This window comes from Artibeus jamaicensis, unplaced genomic scaffold (assembly GCF_021234435.1).
Source record: "Artibeus jamaicensis isolate MK-2021 breed Jamaican fruit bat unplaced genomic scaffold, CSHL_Jam_final contig_76, whole genome shotgun sequence".
NCBI lineage: Eukaryota > Metazoa > Chordata > Mammalia > Chiroptera > Phyllostomidae > Artibeus > Artibeus jamaicensis.
The window spans coordinates 6019670-6039493 of NW_026521954.1; the positions used below are offsets into that span (position 1 = coordinate 6019670).

The following is a 19824-nucleotide window of genomic DNA, read 5'->3' on the forward strand; positions in this document are numbered from 1 at the left end:
TTCTCCTACTTCTCCCCCTTTTTTTTTCCTTCTAAACTTGAAATGTTCTACTTTAAGCAAAGCCATATCCAGGTCAGAGCATGTTCTCAGAAGGGATGGTGCATAGACACTTGGTAAATATTTGTTATTGGAAAGAATAAAAGTACCTTGGTGTGAAGAGCCAGCAAAGCTAACATAGCATCTAGCTTTGCCCTCAACACTTTGCCCAAGGGAAAAATTATTATTTGTTTTGGAATACTGTGACTTGCCAAAGCGTGTCTCCCATGTCTAAGGATATGCGTGTTGTATGGCCGAATAAGGAATGAAACTTGTAATCTATTTTATTGTTTGAATTTTCTGTATCATTGTTATATCTTTGTTGGCATGAATTATTAAGAATAAGCTGAGTGTTACTATTAATTCCTAATCGTCTTTACGACTGTTCGCTTCCTATTAGTTGATGAGGCCTTTGGGAGCTTGATAATTCTTCTAGGCTGTAAGCGGACCATTTGCTGAGATGCAGCCTTAATGTGCTGAAGTCCAACAGATGCGATTGCCTGTTTCAAATTATTTCCAGACACTGAGATCTCTGCTCACAGTAATCAAGAAGGCACACACACTTTGGCCCAGTATGTATAATTATAGCCAACATTTTAAACTCAGTGACTTACGCGGACACAAACAAGCAGAAAACATTATATATATATACTTGGCAGGACTATCATGTGTGAAACTAATGATCACAAGTAATAACCAAGTTAAGTGGAAAGTCTGCTGTTGTTACTGAAAATGTAATAAATTATCATGATGCAGTCTGGATCTGTTTATGTAGATGTAAAATGTAGAATAGCTGCTGCATGTTGACATTGACTTAGCAACTTGAATATCTTTACATCTTGTAGTTTATGAAATGATGCTGGAGTAGTTCAGTAAATATTTTGTCCTGATATATAGGAACAAGCACCATTACCTGGGGATTATGTAACACCTACAGTAGTCCTTGTTGAGTGACTTTTTAGTAAATACTTTGACTTTGGTCATTAGAGATACAATTGACTCTTGTTAGTAGTTTTGAAGGTGATGAGAATGAAGATAATTTTAAAATTTAGACATATTATGAAAAAACTGATTTTAGTAGTTTTGAAGGTGAGCAAATATGAAGGAAGATAGTTGAAAATTAAGACTCATATTAGGAAATAACTTTGGATTCTTATTTTACTGTGAGCAAGTCTAATATGGAAACATAGTTCAATTTACAATGAAGTTATTCTGGCCAGACCTGTTGTAGAAGGATCTGAGTTACTGTCCGATTTCCCAAGCTTTGGGAAGGAGTATCTTTCGCCTTCTTCAATGTTTTTCCTGCCTGGAATTCACTGTTTTTTCCTTTTGCCTTCATATCCACTGCTTTATTTTTTTCTTTTTTTGCTAACCCATTTTCCAGATTCATAGATAGAGTTGTCATTCAAGGTTTATCTGTTTCTTCTTCATTTACATTAAACATTTATCCACATCCATGTGTCTTTCTTTGTATAAGTGATATTTGTTTTCATGCTGCTGTCGGTCTCCCTCGATGCTCATGCCTGAGCACTGAGAACCTGGGGTAGTTCTGTTAATAAAATGGAATTTTTTACCTTCTTTGTCCGATCAATACACAACACCAAGGTAACTGTTCTGAGTCATTTATTTTTTTTGTGAATACCTGTCATACATATTCAGAACCTCAGCTACTTTCTACTCCTCTTAATGTCTTGACTTTTTGTGTCTTTATTTCCCTTTTCATTGCACTTTTAAGTCTCTCTCTAGCCTTATTCCTGAATGTCCAAGCCTTTTTTTTTGTCCACCTATTGTCATCCTAATTACATCCCTTCCTTGCTAAGAATCCTCTAATACCTTTGCATCTTAATAAAGACAAAATTCCTTACATAGGCACTGGAGAATATCTAGTCCTATTTTCAATTATTTCCTTTTGAGCTTAAAATTATAAATATGTTTGTTTATAATTTAGTCCCTGAACAGATGCTGGTTCTGTCTTTGTTCTTGTGTTTTCCTCTGCTTACTTTGAGTTGTAAGTTCCACTTTTTCCTCTCCTCTTCAAGACACCAGTTCTTTTTAACCATTTTTTAGTTTTCAATTACAGTTGATATACATTATTATATCATTTCTGGTGTACACCCCAGTGATTAGACATCATACAACTTACTAAGTGATTATCCCAATAAATTGTGTACCCACCTGACATCATACATCGTTATTAAAATGTTATTGACTATATTTCTTATATTGTATTTTACACCCCCATGAATACTCTGTAGCAACCAATTTGTGCTTCTTAATCCCTTCACCTTTTTCACCCATCCTCCTCACCCCTGTCCCATCTGGCCACCATCAAAGTGTTCTCTGCATTTGAGTCTGTTTCTGTTCTGCTTATTTGTTTTGTAGATTCTATTATTGACAAATATGTATTTATTGCTGTTTTATTTTTCATGTTTCTTATCTTTTTTCCCTTCTTAAAGAAGACCCTTTAACATTTCATGTACTATTGGTTTGGTAGTGATGAACTCTTTTAGCCTTTTCTTGTCTAGGAACTTCTTCATATATCCTTTAATTCTAAATGATAGCTTTCCTGGGTAGAGTAATCTTGATTGTAGTTCCTTTTTTTTGCATCACTCTGAATATTTCTTGCTAATACCTTCTGGTCTGAAAAATTTCTGTTGAGAAATCAGCTGACATTCTTATGGAAGCTTCTTTGTGGGTAAGTAACTGCTTTTCTCTTGCTGCTGTTAAGATTCTCTTCTTTCCTTTTTAACCTTTTGCATTTTAATTTTGATGTGTCTTGGTGTGGGCCTCTTTGGGTTCATCTTGCTTGGGACTCTCTGTGCTTCCTGGACTTGTATGTCTACTTTCTTCTCCAGGTCAGGGAAGTTTCCTATCATTTTTTTCAAATAGGTTTTCAAGTTCTTGCTCTTTCTCTTCTCCTTCCAGCAACCCCATGATGTGAATGTTGGTACAGTTGAAGTTGTTCCAGAGGCTCCTTACACTAACCTCATTTTTGGGGGGGATTTTTTTGTTTGTTTCTGCTATTCTGATCTGGTGTTTTTATTTCTATATTCCAAATTGCTGATTTGATTCTCAGCTTCATCTACTCTACTATTGATTCCCTGTGAATTATTTTTCAATTGAGTTAATGTATACTTCATTTCTGACTTGATTTTTTTTATGGTTTCTGTGTCCTTTTTTATGCTGTTGAAGTTCTCCTTAAGTTCGTGGAGCATCTTTATAACCAGTATTTTGAACTCTGCATCTAATAGATTGCTAGTCACCATTCTGTTTTGTTCTTTTTCTGGAGTTTTGTTCTGTTCTTTCATTTGGGACATATTTCTTTATCCCCTCATTTTGGCAGCCTTCCTGTGTTTGTTTCTATATATTAGGTAGCTGCTATGTCTCCTGGGCTTTCCAAACCTCAGTTTTGTCTTTTCAATTGTTCTTCATTCTCAAGTCCTACCACAAATACCCCTTCTTTTCATAGTCCCAGAAACAGTTGTCTGACAGCTAAAACACTGGATTCTCTTAAGTTTAATACTAACGTACTTCATACTCTTAGGCAAATCACTTACCATCATTGAATTGATTAATTATTTGACACCATTTGTACGACTCTTTGTACTCCGTGTTCCATTTTGTGTTCATATCTAACTTGACTTATAGCTTTGATTGCTCTCTGGGAATGAGATCCAATTCCTGTGCCCATAACATGTTTTGTATATGAAGGCCACCTAGCTTTGGTGAAGTGACAGACCCACATTTTAATTTACCGAATGAGTTGCTATTGTTAGTGACTCTGTTGAGAATGGAATGAATAAATGAATATCAAGGCAATGTACTGTTAAACAGAGTATGTTCTAAGTGACAGGAAGGAAGATTTTCTGGGCGTTGAGTAACTTAATTGCCAAGTACAATATTTTAACTGTTCGGTCACATTATTACTTTCTTCTATTAAAAGAGAAAATCCAATCTCATGAGTAATCCTGAAGAGTACTTCTTAAACATGAACATGGAAACATGTCCTCTGGGGATCTTTTTAAAAACAGGATGATTCTGATTCATCATGTTTGGAGCGGGGTCTGAGATTTTTGCGTTTCTAACAAGCTTCCAGGTAGGGCCATTGTTACTGGTTACAGGACTACAGAGCAGTGTGTGTGATTCCTCTTCCTTACAGAACAGGGCTCTTGGCCCTGCCTGCAGTAGCATTTAGAGTGTGGTCATGGGAAAGAGTCTTCGAATTACCTGTTGTAAAGAGAGTAGAGGCCTAATGTTGCTATGTGCATGCCATTTATATAAGTGTGGATATGTATTTTCTCCCATCTTTATTTTCAGAGGAGAGAAATGACTGGATGAGCGTACTCCTAAACGCACTGAAATCGCAGTCCCCCTCGCAGTCTCAAACAGTTGCTGCACCTGATAAATGTGGATATCTTGAATTGAGAGGTTATAAAGCCAAAATTTTTACCGCGTTAAGTGGAAACAGTGTGTGGCTCTGCAAAAATGAACAGGTAAGCCGTGTTACTGCAGTTGCAAATTGCAGTTCGTTGGTTACACTAGCAACGGGGCCTTGTTGGGCTAATCAGTGTTTTTGCTTACAGTCTTGCTTTTGCCTTGAGTACTCCACAAAATATAACAAAGAGAGTTGTTTTGTTGACTTTTCTCAGTCATTCAGTAGCAAGAAAGTAGTCTACATTGGATTTCAGGCTAGACATTACCTTTTTAAGGGACTGAGGAAATAGACTCATTGAAAATAATTTTTGAAAAGTATTCCTCAGATGAAGAGATATTATTAAACAACATGAGAGAATAATTAAGGACAAATTCGACATTACAGCTGTTGATGAAACAGGCCCAGTACTGCATCTGTTGTGTTTCATTTCTTTCTTTTTCTTTTCTGTTTTCGCGATTTTGTGACAGAAAGCTACAGAGTAGGCATGTATTTTTCTTTAGTTTATACCATCTTGGCTTTTTTTTTTTTTGAGCAGATATGTTTGTTATTTACTAGTAGGGGACTAATTTATTAGAGGTAAGTGACTGCTATACACACATTCACACATATGTACATACACACATCATCACAAATATAAATAAAATAGGCTTGTTGACTTATTGAATTTGGTTAATATCAAAGGACTCGATAGAAAATTTAAATGTTTTGAGGAGACTGATTTTAAAGTTCTATGAATTTCATTAACTTCGTGTGATTCCGTAGCCATTCCTTTCCTATCATATGTTGATTTTAATATGTATAAGAAAATTGTTTTCTTAACTCTTTTGGGGAATTAATTACTTGATCTTTCAGCTTAGAATATAGTCAGTGCTTAGTAATTATTTGTGGAATCAAATGGTGTGCTTTGGATAGCTGATCAAAAATGAACTCATTTTATGATTCATTTTGATGAGGTTTGATATGGTAAAATATGAATGCTGACTGTTTTGAAAACAAAACTAGAGATACCAACTCAAAACAAACAACAGTAGTTTCAAAAAATTAACTATAGATCTTTATACAAGCCATCCTCTGACCTTCAGTATAAACTTATTCATTACATTTTTTTCCAGGGGGTAAGATTTGTTAGCCAGTTAACTGTGGGCAGTGTTAGTTGAGCCCTGTTGGCATTTTAATAACTCGGAAGTAGGTAGCATATTCCTCAAGAATAGTGATGTGTAGCTTAATAATGTGTATGAATTCTGTATGAACATTCAGTTTGTAAAGTAAGATGATTAAACCTTTTCTTGGAATGGAGATTAAAAATGCCTCATGTGCATGTATCAGTATGGAAGTTACTCTGCCAAATGAATACCACAAGTTAATTGAGGTGTTCATCTTTTACTTGCACAGACTTGAAGGGCCTCAAATTATCAGTGTAATTACTTACATTAGTTAGATTGGTTGAGTTGGTTATTCTCTAAAAGTAGAGTGTTAAGGTTTTATTAATATTTTCTGAATAGCTGGAGGTTAGGGAATTTTTATTTAATATTAGTAATTGAGCATAAAATGGATAATAATGACCATCATTTGGTTTTGTTTTTAAATTTTATTTATTGATTTTAGAGAAGAGGGGGAGAGAGTGAGAGAAACATCAATTTTGTTGTTCCACCTACAACCTTGGCATATCGGGATAGTGCTCTCAGCAGCCGAGCTACTTGGCTGGGCATGACTGCCATTTGTTGAGTACCAGCTACTTGCTAATTATTTACAGACATTCTTTTTAATCTTTCCCACAAATGGAAGGGGAAGATATTCTTATCCATGATTTATAGATGAGGAAAACAAGGATTAAGTAACTCGTTTAGGGATTACAGTTCATTATTTAGAGTTTACTTTAAAACCAGAATTTGGTAACTCTCAGCCTAGCTTCTTAGCTGCTATATGAAACTATCTTCTTAAAGTGTATATTGAAAAGAAAATATGTGGCCTGTGACCTTTCAGAAATAGACTCAGATCCTTTCCTTGAATAATTTAGTTGCCTAGAAGGTTCCCAGTGTTCTTCCAATAAACATTGTACCCCGTCAGGCCCTTGGAAAGTGACATGCTAACTGGACGGCCCAAGGTGTCCCGAGGCAAAGTCGAAGACCAGCGTTTCTGGTCAGTGGTGAGCTCAGTGCTGTTAGACTTGTGTAAGCATCACAGAGAAGTGCGGAACACGGGCGTCTGATGAAGCCTGAGAATTAGAACACTTCCAGGTACACGCAAAATGAATATACTCTCATTAAAACTAAAGCCTTAATACTTGGCCCCTCCTCATATTTGGAGGAGTAAACGTTTTTTGTATGTATGTCTATTTCAGGTCCTTTTAAATGCATTAATGTGCATCTATACATTTTATATGTATAAACCCACACACACTTAAAAAGTGCATACTATTGTTTGTATGTGTGTTCTTTTAAAAAATTGCATCATATTAATCATATTGTATGAAGCCATGTCTTAAGGGACTTGGTCTGAAGAACTAGTTCCCTGAAGACAGGATGGGCACATTGAGGAAGGCCCTCTATGTTTAGGCCCTGACGTACCATTCTGATTTAATTTATTTTTATATCCCACTACATGCTGTTCCTTTGAGGTAATTTGCCCAATGATTTGCTGACATGGTTTAGCAAATTGTGTGAAGAATTTGGGTGACATGCTAAATAAGAAATCTTTTTCTTGAATGCAGAGGGCTTTAAGCTAGTGTTTAGGAAAAGCACTGAGAGATAACAGAATAGTCCGATGCAACTTCTAAGTTTTATACACTATATAAAGGATGATGGGAAAAAAATCTCATCATAAACATAAAGGGTGTTAGATTTGAGCCTTTGTATCTTAATATGTATTGGCTCTAATTTAGTTCTATGCATCAAAGCTAACTTATTTTAATTAAAAAATTTTAAATCAGTGAATCTGTTGTCCATATAATTTGCAGTGCAACTAGAACAAAAAATAAAGAAAAGGGACCTTCACTACCCTAACATATGAACAATTTATAATTTTCTTTCCTCTATTTGTACATAGTTTTACTAATTTACTTTGGAGGTGACTAGAGGGAGTAAACGGAGAGCGGTGGAAGGGCAGGCGCTGCAGCCTACGTGGAAGAGCGGTGATAAAAGGAACCTGAGAGCACATTCAGAACAAAGAACATTGGACTGGGTGGTAGCAGTTCTGGGTGTTCAGTCTTGCTCTGCTATTTACCGGCTCAAATAATTAAATTAGTCTCCTTAGGTTTAAATGGCATCATGGGAAGAAAGAGATGGATTTCTGTCTTTTTTTTAAAGTTGTACATTAACGTTCCAGATATCTGGATGCATTAGACCCACTGACTTAGAATTTCTGCAGGTGGTGTAGTGAAACCTGCTTTGTAGAAAGCATCTTCGTGATTCAGTGACAGGACAGCCCAAAACTGCACCCAGGAAAACACTGCTTTAAGGTTTTTCTTCTTTAGGAACTATAAGCATCCAGGTAAAGTGAACAAGATATTTCTGGAGCTGGAAACTATGTAAAAACAGCCTTCCACAACTTTGGGTGCTTCTTTATCTCATCATCTATCAACTTGGGGTTGCTTTACAAACTCTTTTTGTGATTGCTTCATTTGTGAGCATGTTTTTTGATTGAATATTTTGAAATATGAACATTTACATAGAAAGTTAAAAAAATCATTCTTAGTGGTAATAAATTTAAAAATTTGAAGAACTGTTACTAATAAATTACATATGTTCTAAACTATAGCTACCTGGTTTATGTTTTTTTGCTAGAATCTTAATACTTTTATATGAATTCATTTTTCAGCATGCAAATTCTATTTCAGTTTTTTTTCTTCACACAGACTTTTATTACCAGAGAATGCACTGTTGGAGGCATTAAAATTGCATTTGCAAAGCCAGCATAAAAGAAAGTGTTTGAAACTGTTAGATACCTTAGGTTCCTTTAACTCTGTGTATGTCTGGAAATTTACTATAATGTTGTAGGTTATTACTAATCTTTTCTAAAGCCTTTTCCCTACTTCCAATAGGTGTCCCTAAGGTTCCATGTCAGGCATCCCTAAAAATCTATTTTTGGTAATTCTTTTACTTCTCTGGATCTATTCTTTCTACTGAATCAAGAACTTCTGTGTATTTTCTAAGTTAAAATAGCTATCAGAACAGACATTTTTATAATTACTGCTTTATTTTTTAACTTCTCTTTCTCTTTTAAATCCTCAGCCAAGGATATGTTTAATGATTTTGGAGAGAGAGGAAGGGAGAGATAGGGGAGAGAGAGGGGGAAACATCCATGTGAGAGAGAAATACTGATTGACGGATTGCCTCTCATGTGCACCTGACCTGGGGTCAAAACCTGCAACCCTGCTGTGTGCCTTGACTGGAGATTGGACCCACAACCTTTTGGTGAGCCACCTGGCTGGTACAAATTTCTTCTCTTTTAAGAGAAGTGGCATCATGATGGCAAGGGAGATGCCAGTCTGCACGCTCCCTTGTGCATTTCACTAGCAGGTCCAGACTCTGTGCAGTCAAGACAGACTTTTCTCAGTTGCTCAGTTGTAACATTTACCTTTTTCGTCTCTTTCTTTCCCTTGCACACATTAGCAGATTGTAGGAACTGAAACATGAAGTCGCTCTTGGCTGAGTAAGAGAAATGCCCTAAGGAATGTTGGTTGGTTGGTTTTGTTATTTTTCCAGATAGGCTGTAAAAAGTAGAAAAAGCACCATAAAAAAGAAAATCAAAACATTTGTTAGAGAGAAAGGTAGCAAAGTATAAAATGACACTGAAATTCTTTATTTTAGTTGATTTTAAATTATAGTCACATGTTCTATTAATTCCAGGTATACAACACAGTGATCCCACATTTATATACCTTACTATGTAATCACTATAAGAAGTCCAGTTACCACCTGTCACCTTATAGTTTCTACAATATTATTGACTGTATTCTCTTTGTTGTATGTTATAGCCTCATGATCTTTTTATAACTGGAAGATTTGTGCCTGTTAATCCCCTTCCCCTTTCCCACCTGTTTCCTCATTTCCTCCCCTTTGGCAACCTTCAGTTTATTCTGTGTATCTGTGAGTTTGTTTCTGTTTTGCTCTGTTGTGGTCATTTTGATTTTTTGTGTGGGGTCATTTTGATCCCACACGCAAACAAAATCATACGATATTTGTCATTCTCTGTTTGACTGACTTCACCTAATACTTTCTGGGTCATGTTGTCCAAATGGCAGTATTTCATTCTTTTTATGGCAGAGTATTGTTCCATTGTATATGTGCACCGCTTCTTTATTCATTCATCTGTGCATAGACACCTAGACTGCTTCCATAGCTTGACTGCTGTAAACAATGCTATAGTGAGTGGAGGCATGCACATATCTTCGAATTACTGTTTTCACTTTCTTTGGATAAATATCTAGCAGTTCTACATACAGTAGTTCTGTGTTTAATTTTTTGAAGACTCTCCATACCGTTTCTATAGTATAAGTCATTTACCTATTTACTCAGCTGCAAAACACAGTGGTGCTATCATCACAGAAATTAAGTAGCAACCCTTTAAATATTTAGCACCATTTCACAACGCTCCCCCCGCAAAGTGTTCAGGTTTTGCAGATTTTGTTCTGTTTCTTGTCTTGGCGTATGTTTTAGATGCCTGCAGTGTAGTGTAATTATTATAGTTTTTTTCCATTGTTACTTCAGGTTTGTATAAAATGAGTTGTGTAATGGAGTTTGCATAGGCTATACCCTTTATTCATCTATTTAAGACCTTTTTATTGGGTACCTTCTCATTTTTGTGCACTGCTCTAGGCACTAGAGGTACATTGGTAACCCCAAATATCCCTCCTCTTTCGGATCTCACTTGCCAATGGGGGTAGGACATAAATAAGTAATAAATAAGATTTCTGCTAGCCTTTTGTGTATATTGTCTTTTCCCTTTTGATTACTTTTTTGGCAAGACTATTTATGACCTTTTTCTAAAGGATTATTTACATTTAAAGTGTTGTTGGCTGTATGAATAGGTCCCAGTTTCATTTTAACCTTAAAAGGGTTATAATTTTAATATTCCCAAATGAATGGTATAAATATTTACTTTATTTACCGATGTGTTCTCAAGAGTCCCAGGCAAGTAGCTGACACTCAGTAAACATTTAGTAGAAAAAACTTGTTGAATTAATGGCCATTTACAGAGACTTTATCTTTTCAAAATTTTTCTTTTAAAATGATTTTCTTTTCTTCTAATTGTCTTTGTGTTTTCTTAGTGAGATTTTGTCTTTTTTTAAAGCTGTTTATATGACAATGATACTAGTCTTCATGTCCCATTTTCTGCGACTGTTTGAGCTATTGCTTACTTTTCACTTTATTTTTGTTACATAGAAATTTTGCTTATGTAATTAAGATTTTTGTATTAGTTTAAAGCCTATAGATTTTCTGTGTCCTGGAAAAATAATTACTTTACAATTTATTAACCTTGGAATAATGTGGATGTTGCATGGAATTTCCACAAATGAATATAAGACAGTTTTTAAGATACTGGGCTTCACTTTCCACTTGTTATATTGTCCCCAAAACCAATCTGCCATCTTTTTTCTAATGAGTCCTTTGAACATCATGTTAATATTAGCAGATTCATTGCAGCCAGATGTCTTGCTTGGTGGGTTTGTGTATCTGTCTATTTAATGATAATTGTGGCATTGAGGTTTTAACGGCATAAATGTACCCGATTAAACACTCTCAAATCAGGACATAACAAGAGACTCATTCCCCCTCACTCTCCCCGCATTATGTCCCCTGGTGTCTGTCTGGCATGGGACTGAAACTCTGATAGAATTTAAATAGACCTCATAGGGCTGTGGGGTGTGTGGTGCAGAAAGAAGCAGCAGGATGGAGTTGGTGGCCTCGATTCTCTGGGTTCTGTCTCTGGCCAAACTTTGCATCTGGTATTCCCCAGGAAATCGGGTGCCAATGTCATACAATGCCACATCTGTTTTCAACAAATGTTTAAGCACCAAGTTCTAAAATTCCTGGCATGGAAACTTGGCATCCAGTATTTCCCAAAATAGGTTTGATATTTCAGCAAATTTGGGGTTAATAAACCCTCCTTTATTTGTTCTGTTTAGGAATCAATCTTTATTTTGCAGCTTTCACTATATAGTTTTAAAATGTAGTTTCAAGTAGATTTTATTGCTTCAGAGTTGTACAAATAATCCATTTCAGCATCTTGGTGAATACTTACCATTAATTATAATCTGGATATTTAATATGGGATCATTGGTGTGAATACTTTCAGTCATTGTAAATAAAGTGGAAAGTTTTTTTACTGCAGACCAATTCTGGCTTTAGAACCCTCAACTCAGAGGATTGTCTGGATGTATCAGAACCTTGATTTTATATTCACCATTTTTATAACATTGCTATATAACGTAGATAATGCTGTCTTTTCAGAAATGAGAAAATCGAGGCCTGGATACACTGACTAACTTGCCAGTAGTCATCCAGCTAGTGAGCGGCTCAGCCAAGGTTGCCCCCCAGGCCTGACTCCTGGGGTCTCTTGGCTGTTGCCCCTTTGCCGATGTGCAGCCACGGCCGTCGTCACAGCGGTACCCATGGTGGGATTCACACTTTCTGAGATCCTGCATTGTCTGACCACAAACTTCGTGCAAAACATCGTTTACTCTTGAATTGGTTTTTGGCTTTCTGTTTTCTATAATAATATTCTAGCCATTTAGTTTTTGTGGTATTGTTGTTTTCCGTGCAGTCTGTAGCCTTTTAAAGGTTGGAAGTCTGGCTTCTTCCTGACTTGTGCCTGTTTTTCAAAATGGGAATAGTGCTCACAGTCCGATCACCTGTAGTGGGTTGTTATTTTAAATTTTCTTGAAAGTTTACATATTACATCATACTGCATTTGTAAGTGAGAATTTGTAAATTCATAGTACATCCCATTTTTAAAATGTACACATTCTCATTATTTAGATACATATATATATTCTTGTAATTAACTTTGTAATAGGGAACATGTTCAGTTCGCTTCAGACTTAAAAAGGTAGAACATAACAATAATAATAAGGATTATCGTAATTGCTAAATGGGACCGTGTAGCACTTACTGTATTCTTCTAAGCATTTTTAATGTATGGATTGAATGCTCCCCAGAGTGATGCAATGGATACTACTGTTATCTCCATTTCACAAATGAGTGAACTGAAGCAAGAGAGGTGCATTGTAGCCAGCTGGTCTGGGTCCTGTCATTTGTCCAGTCAAGTGTCAGAGCCTATTATGCACATAGCTCTCGTTTCTGGGCTGAACTTGGTGCCTGCCCTGCCGGCATCTATGCACTCTGCACTCTTTTTTTCACAGACTTGTTACAATTCTCTCATTCCTTCCTTTGGCTGAATCTTCTCCAAGGCTGATATTCTGTCTTATGCTTTGGGATGGACCCAGGACTTGGCCCAATGGCTGGTACTTGCTAAGCACTTAATAAACACCCTTTGCCAAGACACATTTCCCTATTTCAAAAAGGGTCTCTCTGCTCTGCTTTCTTTCCAGAATTATTCAGTCAAATGAGCGTTCCCAGCTGTTTGTCAGCTTCAGGGCACTGCACAGATAGATGCCGACTTGATTAGGGAGTGTTCTGTACAGGCTTGATGAAGACTGAGGCTCTCACGGCCTCTGGATATCAACTCAGGGGTGGGAGCCCAGGACCCCCAGGATCTTGATGGAACCCAGTGTATCACTGAGTTCTGGCCAGTCTGTGTTTAAGCAGTCTTACTGATTTCAAATAATTTCTGCCTGATATGACTGCTTGCTTTTTTTGCTGTGCAGAAGGCAGAGAAAAGTACTTATATCCTGTACTTAAACACTGCAGATTCATATACTGTCGAGATTCCACAACTGGTTCTGCTCTGTAATTCAGTGCTTCTCAATATGGGCTACATGTGAGGCTCGCAGGGCTGTATTTTGCTTGGTTTTTTAACTGAAGATTTGTAGGCCCTGCTTTTTCATTCTCGGAACCAGAATCTTGGGGGTTGGATTAGAACAACACAGGTAACTTCAATGAGCATCAAGGAATGAGATAAATTCTAAATATGTCCTAAATACTGGCTGAAAAGATGGCTTATTGTCACCACAAGTATTTTCAATAAGGACCACAGTTGTTTCCTATTTAACAGCCCTCGAGAGCGTTGGCATTTGTTTTGTTCCTCTGTGATGCATCTCACAGTCCATTTGTGCTGGTGAGCTCAGTGGACATTCGAAACCATACAGCCATAACACAGGCGGCTGATAATGGGTTGCAATTTATTTTTCAGGCTAAAAAGTCATCTTTGCCTTGCTCGGAATAAGTCTGAGGCCTTGAACTGACCTTTACTTACTTTGTTTTTAACAGAAATTTTGGTTTTGTAGACCTTTCATGACTTGCTTGTAGAAATGAGGTGCCATCTAGTCAGGCTGGAGGCTTGATGTGGCCCATCCATTTCCATAAAGGTTGTCAGTTTGACCATTCACTGGTCCGTTGGCCGGAGTGAGCTCTGCCCTTAGAAGCACAGGGCGCCTTCAGGCCAGACCCCCATCAGAGAGTACAACCCGCAGTGTGACCTGCTCTCCAGTTCCTGGCAGGACATGCAGTTAACTCTTTTATTCTAGGCTTAGAAATCTGTTTTAAAATTTCTTATCTTGCTACCCCTTCTTTACTTCCTCATTTGTGAAAGGGGGCAGAGTTTCCACTCACATGTACTGGGGGTTTCTCTGCCAGTCACCTTATCCGGCTGGTTCATTGGTATGGATAATTGAGAATTTGTTTTTAATTCAGTCAGTAAGCATAACACTGTACCAGTACGCTGAAATATTAAAATGGGCCAGGTTGGAAAACGTCGATTGCCTTCTCTATCCACATAGGTCTTATGAAGTGCTAATCTTTGTTAAGTGGGCTTACTGTACAAAGTGGAAGTACTCCATGCAATTTTAATTGTTCTATGATACTTCACATGTCTCTGTATCTTTTATATGACTGACTCTCAACTTCTGGCTGTTTCCCCTAGCAAAATGAGCCATTTGTTCTTTCTTCAGAAAAAGAAGTGTTTAATTGATGATTTATTTTATGAATCATTGTCTTATTTTAACCAAAAACTTGTACACTTAAAAAAACGAGACTGTTGTGCAATTTGTAATGAAAACTCTATATACCTCTACAAGTGGGGGAGGATCTGCTGTAATACTCTTTTGTTTCACTTACTGTTATGTCAGGAATGCACCAGAGTCAGAAACGTGAAGGGCAGCTTCAGTGGGCGGGGATTCACTTGCTTCGACAAATCCCTGGTGAAGGCAGTGCAGAGCGATGATGCCCCCAGGGAACAAGGCTCTCTCCGTTTTCTCACTCACTCTGGCCTCCTGGAAGTGCAAGAATTTGTCCTTGGGCTTCTTGCCAGGAGGATCCTAACATTCTGTCACGGCTTCTCTGCGTCTCGATGTTATTTCCCAAGAAGATGGGAAGGCAAGGGGTGAAAGTCTTTGTTTTCCCAAAGCTTTTCTCTCTACCCTTCCACCCAGGCCAGGAATTATTTATATTTTGTTGACCAAAACTGTGACATATGGCCCCTCCCTCCCACCTGTAGAGGAAAAGGGGGAAATATGGTACTTTTCCCTTTGATCTGCACAGCAGGAGAGACTGAGAGAAGGCAGGCAGCCTGGGAGTTGTCACCTTCCCAGTCTTTGCGTGAAGTGTCCTCAGTGCAAGCGGGCCAGTGCTCTCTGTCGTCCGCCTTTTGTGTGGCTTCTTTTCCCAGGCATCATTTAAGTTAGGGATTGAGAGCACATTCATGCCACATCTGTCCCCGTAGATATTTCATCTTTTGAGGTACAGATTCTGTGTTTTTACCATGTTGACATTATTTATTTGATAAATTCTCAAGCCATTATGACCAGACAACATATTGCAGCCTTCAGTGCTTTTAAAATGCAGGCTGTAGCTTTTGGAAAAATTTCTAATTTTGGTGAGGGCACACCAGACACTGTGGCTGTAGGTGCTGAACAGAAAGCACTTTTCATATCAAAATAGCAGCAGAGGAGCTGTTTCAGAGTCTAACTGAAGAAAGAGGAATATAATAAAATCCTGGACATGAGATAAAATTATAAAATAGGCGCCTGTGTTGGAGAGTAAACGAGACAAATTATGTGACAGCAGAACTGGCATCATACAGTAAAACAAAAGAAGAGCAGGCCGACGGCTGGCTTTCAGCCCCTCCCCACCGCGCACACCTCCACTGTCCACGTGACGCGGTCGTTCTGAGCCCTGACCTCTCCTCCTCCTCCCACAGATAGGAATGGTAGTGACCACACAGTGCGATTTGCTAGCAGACCTAGAAACTGCTGGGCATATGGTAATAAAGGTGAGAAAGTGCCAGCTTTTAAAGAGCCAGGCATGTGTAGCTCGAGATCTAGGTCCTCCTCAGCTTACGTTCCAGGTGGAGAAACCCACACTTTAGGGACAGCCCACTCTCAGGATGGCTCCTTGTTCTCACGTATTGAAAGTCACCCCCTGAAATAAGAAAAGTACTCAATGCATATTTTTGAAAGACTTGTTTAATTCCATAGATGTGTATAGTAAAATTTAGTAGGATTTATTGGGTTTTAGAGAATATAATTGTACTTTCAAACTCATATTTTTGCTTGTCATTTTTTATATTTTTCTTTAGGATTTTAAGAGTGGACTTGGTATTACCACAATTCCTATGAATGTAGCAAATGTAAAGCAAGTGGATCGAACTGTGAAACAGTCTTTTGAAATAATCACTCCCTATAAAAGTTTTAGGTAAGTTATATTTAAACATTTTCTGTCTCTACACTTAACTGTAGGAAAGCTTTGAAGAGCCATTCCTAGTGGTGATTTTATTCCTTAGGTCTTTTAATAAAATAGTATTTTACTTTTCCTTGATGTTTAATTTCTTGGCCAATATATGTAAACACTTTGTAAAAATGACCTGAATAATCACAGAATCTACAGAGATACTAATTTCATGAAATTTGAGTGGTTTCTTTTCTTTATACCTCTTTTTCTTAGTAAGCTTAGTGAGCATGTTCTTCTTTTGTTATTAACATAATATGAAAATGTATATCACATTTTGAAGGAATAAAAGAAAAAAGAAAATTAACTTGTCTTGAAGCTGTGTTAACTACTTTCTTTTAGCTTAATCGAATACATTCCCTCCTTTAAGATCAATCCCTAGTTATAAATGCTCTGTAATGATTTCCTAAAGGGAACTTTAGCTTAAAATGATTCTGAATTTAACAGGCCTTTGAGCACTTACTGATCGGATATTTTAGCACTTTGTTGTATATCCTGTATTACAGTATTCTAGGAATCATTCATTATGATAGTGAAATGTAAAACTTAATATATGCTCTTAGTATGTGTTAAAGTAATCTGGAACGACTCCACAGTGTTAATACACAGGAGAGGTCTAAATCAGTATCTGATGAGTTCAAACATGTGAATTCATTTGTCACAAATAGTCAGCAGACCACCAGGCAGTGTAAAGGTCAGATGCGATTGTTGGAGGCCTTTAAGGACTAACAATTACTTAGCGATTTCAAAAACACTACCAAGTCTGGTACTTAATCGATCTGTCAAAATATGTCTACTGGCTCAAATGTTAACAAAAGATGAATGAAGAGTACTAAGCTTTATTTTCACATATGCAGATTTATGCTTCAACTGAAAATGTAGATGCTGGCTCACCTGTTTTTATCCACCACACTTCTGACACCAAATAGGTTGGGGTTTTCTTCAGAGCAGCCCACTCTCCCACTCCCTGGACCCCAGCTGGGTGTCCCCCAGTTCACTTAGGTTCTGCTGTACCCCAGTGAGCCTCAGACTGAGGGAGCCTCAGCCCCCAGACCCCCAGGCCTTTAAGGGCTCAGTCCCACAAGGTGGTCCTCTCTACACCAGTTGCAAGTGTTGGGTACAAACTGGCTATAAATTGGGGTTCCTGGGACCACTTTTCCCCCAGGTTGGTTCATAGAACTCAGAGAAGTAGTTTCTTATTACCAGTTTGTTGTAGAGAATGCAACTCAGGGAAGGCCAGATGGGAGGCTGGCATAGGACAAGGTACAAGGGACCAATGGTGAGAGCTTCTGGGCTCCCTCTGGGTGTGTGGCCCTGCCAGCCAGCAGCTCAGTGTGTTCACCAGCCCGGGTGCTCTGTGAACCCAGTTGTTTAGGGGGTTTTACGGAGGTTTCATTCCATAGGTTGTGATTGGTGAAATCCTCGGCCCTTTGTGATTAACTCAACTGCCAGCCCTCCTGCTTGCTGGACATTAGGGATGGGGCTGGCTCCCCAAAGTTCCAACTCTGGAACCACATCTTGGTCTTTCTGGGTCCTGCTTCATTCTAGGCTCCCAGCCACAGGGGAGCTTGTCAGCGTACAAAAGACACTTTGTATCAGTTCTGTGGTTTCTGAGCTCTGTACCAGGAACCAGGGGTGAAGACTGACGTCTGTTTTCCCTTGTTCCTTTCTACGGAGAAGCAGAAACCACTAAGAAACCTCTAAATATTATCTTGATGCTGCAACCATAAAGAACTTCACCAAAAATCCACTTAGGCCACTTGTTTTCCTTATAGGTTATTTAGAATATGCTAGTCATCTGTTATTTCCATTATATTTCAAAGCATTTTCATCTTTAGAACAGAACATTTTGATGCAGAGAGTTGCTTTGGGTCATTGACTGAGAAGGGAACACTGTGGTGCTTTCCCCACCATGTTGCAGCTGCCCAGTAAAATTTCTTAAAGGAGCTTAAGAAACTGGTGTTTAATTTTATGTTCTTTCACCCAGGCACCCAGTAGACACTAAGAATTAGAATAAATCAAAATATGGCTAAAAATGACCTAGGATTCTGTTAGAATGGTAATCACTTAAACTTTTTGATTTCTCAGTTTCTTAAAGCCATCTGTACATTCTTCTAATTTAAAAAAAAGAATCTATTTTTAATACTGGTACATGTTTTTGATTGTTTAGTTTCAGACATCATGACATTCTTTCTTGGCAAAATAATCCTATAGCTTTGAAACTCTGCCAGTCTCCCATTGATTGTTATATAACCACTGCTTCGAAAACACGGGCTCTCATTTAACCTTTTTACCTAACAAAACAATTGGTATATCCTGGTCAGAAAAATATGTATGTTAATTTTGTTTCCACATATGTAAACAGAGTCATAAGCCATGGGAAAAGCTAAAGGAAAAACATAGATTTCTAAATTAGATGATTTTTAACAGAAAAAGACTGTCCAACTGCCTGGAAGGTATGTTTTTCAGCTGCTGTTTAATTTGTGACTGAAATGAATATGCAGGCTGAACCCTGTGCTTCATTGGCCTTCGCAAGGGAAATTGGTAATGCAGACATGCTCATTGTTGCAGCTTCATAGCCGAATCTGTGAAGGAGAAACAGGAGTGGATCGAAGCTGTGCAGCAGTCGATTGCGGAAACTCTCTCCGATTACGAAGTGGCTGAGAAGATTTGGTTCAACGAGTCCAACAGGAGCTGCGCCGATTGCAAAGCCCCTGACCCAGACTGGGCATCCATCAATCTCTGTGTCGTCATCTGCAAGAAGTGTGCTGGTAATTAGGAATCACTCTGTGCTCATCACCGTTGGGCAGCAGATCGGCACCGAGAGCTCTCTGCTGTCATACACCGCGTCCCAGCTAATGGTTGTGGAAAATAAAAACACAGAAAGCTTATCACATTTAAATCAATTTCAGAAATGTAATTCTAAACTTCTCTTATGCATGGCTTAGATATAAAAATTGACTTTTAAGCCCATAATCATTTTTTGTGCCTACTGGCCCATGCATGGATTTTAAAAAGACACTGTTGACATTCTTCGGTTTTAGGTAGATGTGTTTCAGAATGCACCCTGAACACTCTTGCTCTTTGTATGATTCATCTTTTTTTTGTTATGCTTTGTAAGTCCTGCTTTTCACTTCAAGGTTGTTGTTCTAAGCTCTAAGCTTGGCACACTAGATGTGGTACCTCTTATAATGAGAATTTTTATACAGAAGCGTTTTCCAAGTGTATTGGAGTTTATGAAAGAAACCAGTGCTGGGCCTGGTTTTCCTATTGTGACCTTCCACCTTACAGTTTGACAGCTCACTGTATCTGGAGCTCAGACAGTTGTGCAGGTGAATGGAGGGCACGGACCCCACTGGGTATGTAACCATGGAGCCCTTGGGGAATGTTAGCCACGACGCAAACCTTACTTCATGTCTTTGCTCTCCCAGATACTGTGCTGTTCCTAGGAATTAAAAAGATGTATAAGACATGGCATTTCCGCAGTAACATATAAATAGTAATTACCAC

At 38.0% G+C, this 19824-nt stretch overlaps 1 protein-coding gene across 5 annotated transcripts in view; it reads left to right on the forward strand.

The window, feature by feature from the left end:
- The window catches only part of ARAP2 (ArfGAP with RhoGAP domain, ankyrin repeat and PH domain 2), a 162196-nt gene that overhangs the window by 46045 nt on the left and 96327 nt on the right, over window positions 1-19824 (forward strand). For all 5 annotated transcript variants that reach the window (XM_053672327.1, XM_053672326.1, XM_053672330.1 and 2 more), the window contains 3 exons: window positions 4354-4529; window positions 16166-16281; window positions 18886-19085. In XM_053672327.1, the coding sequence (XP_053528302.1) occupies window positions 4354-4529; window positions 16166-16281; window positions 18886-19085 (492 nt within the window). The remainder of the gene's footprint in view (window positions 1-4353; window positions 4530-16165; window positions 16282-18885; window positions 19086-19824) is intronic.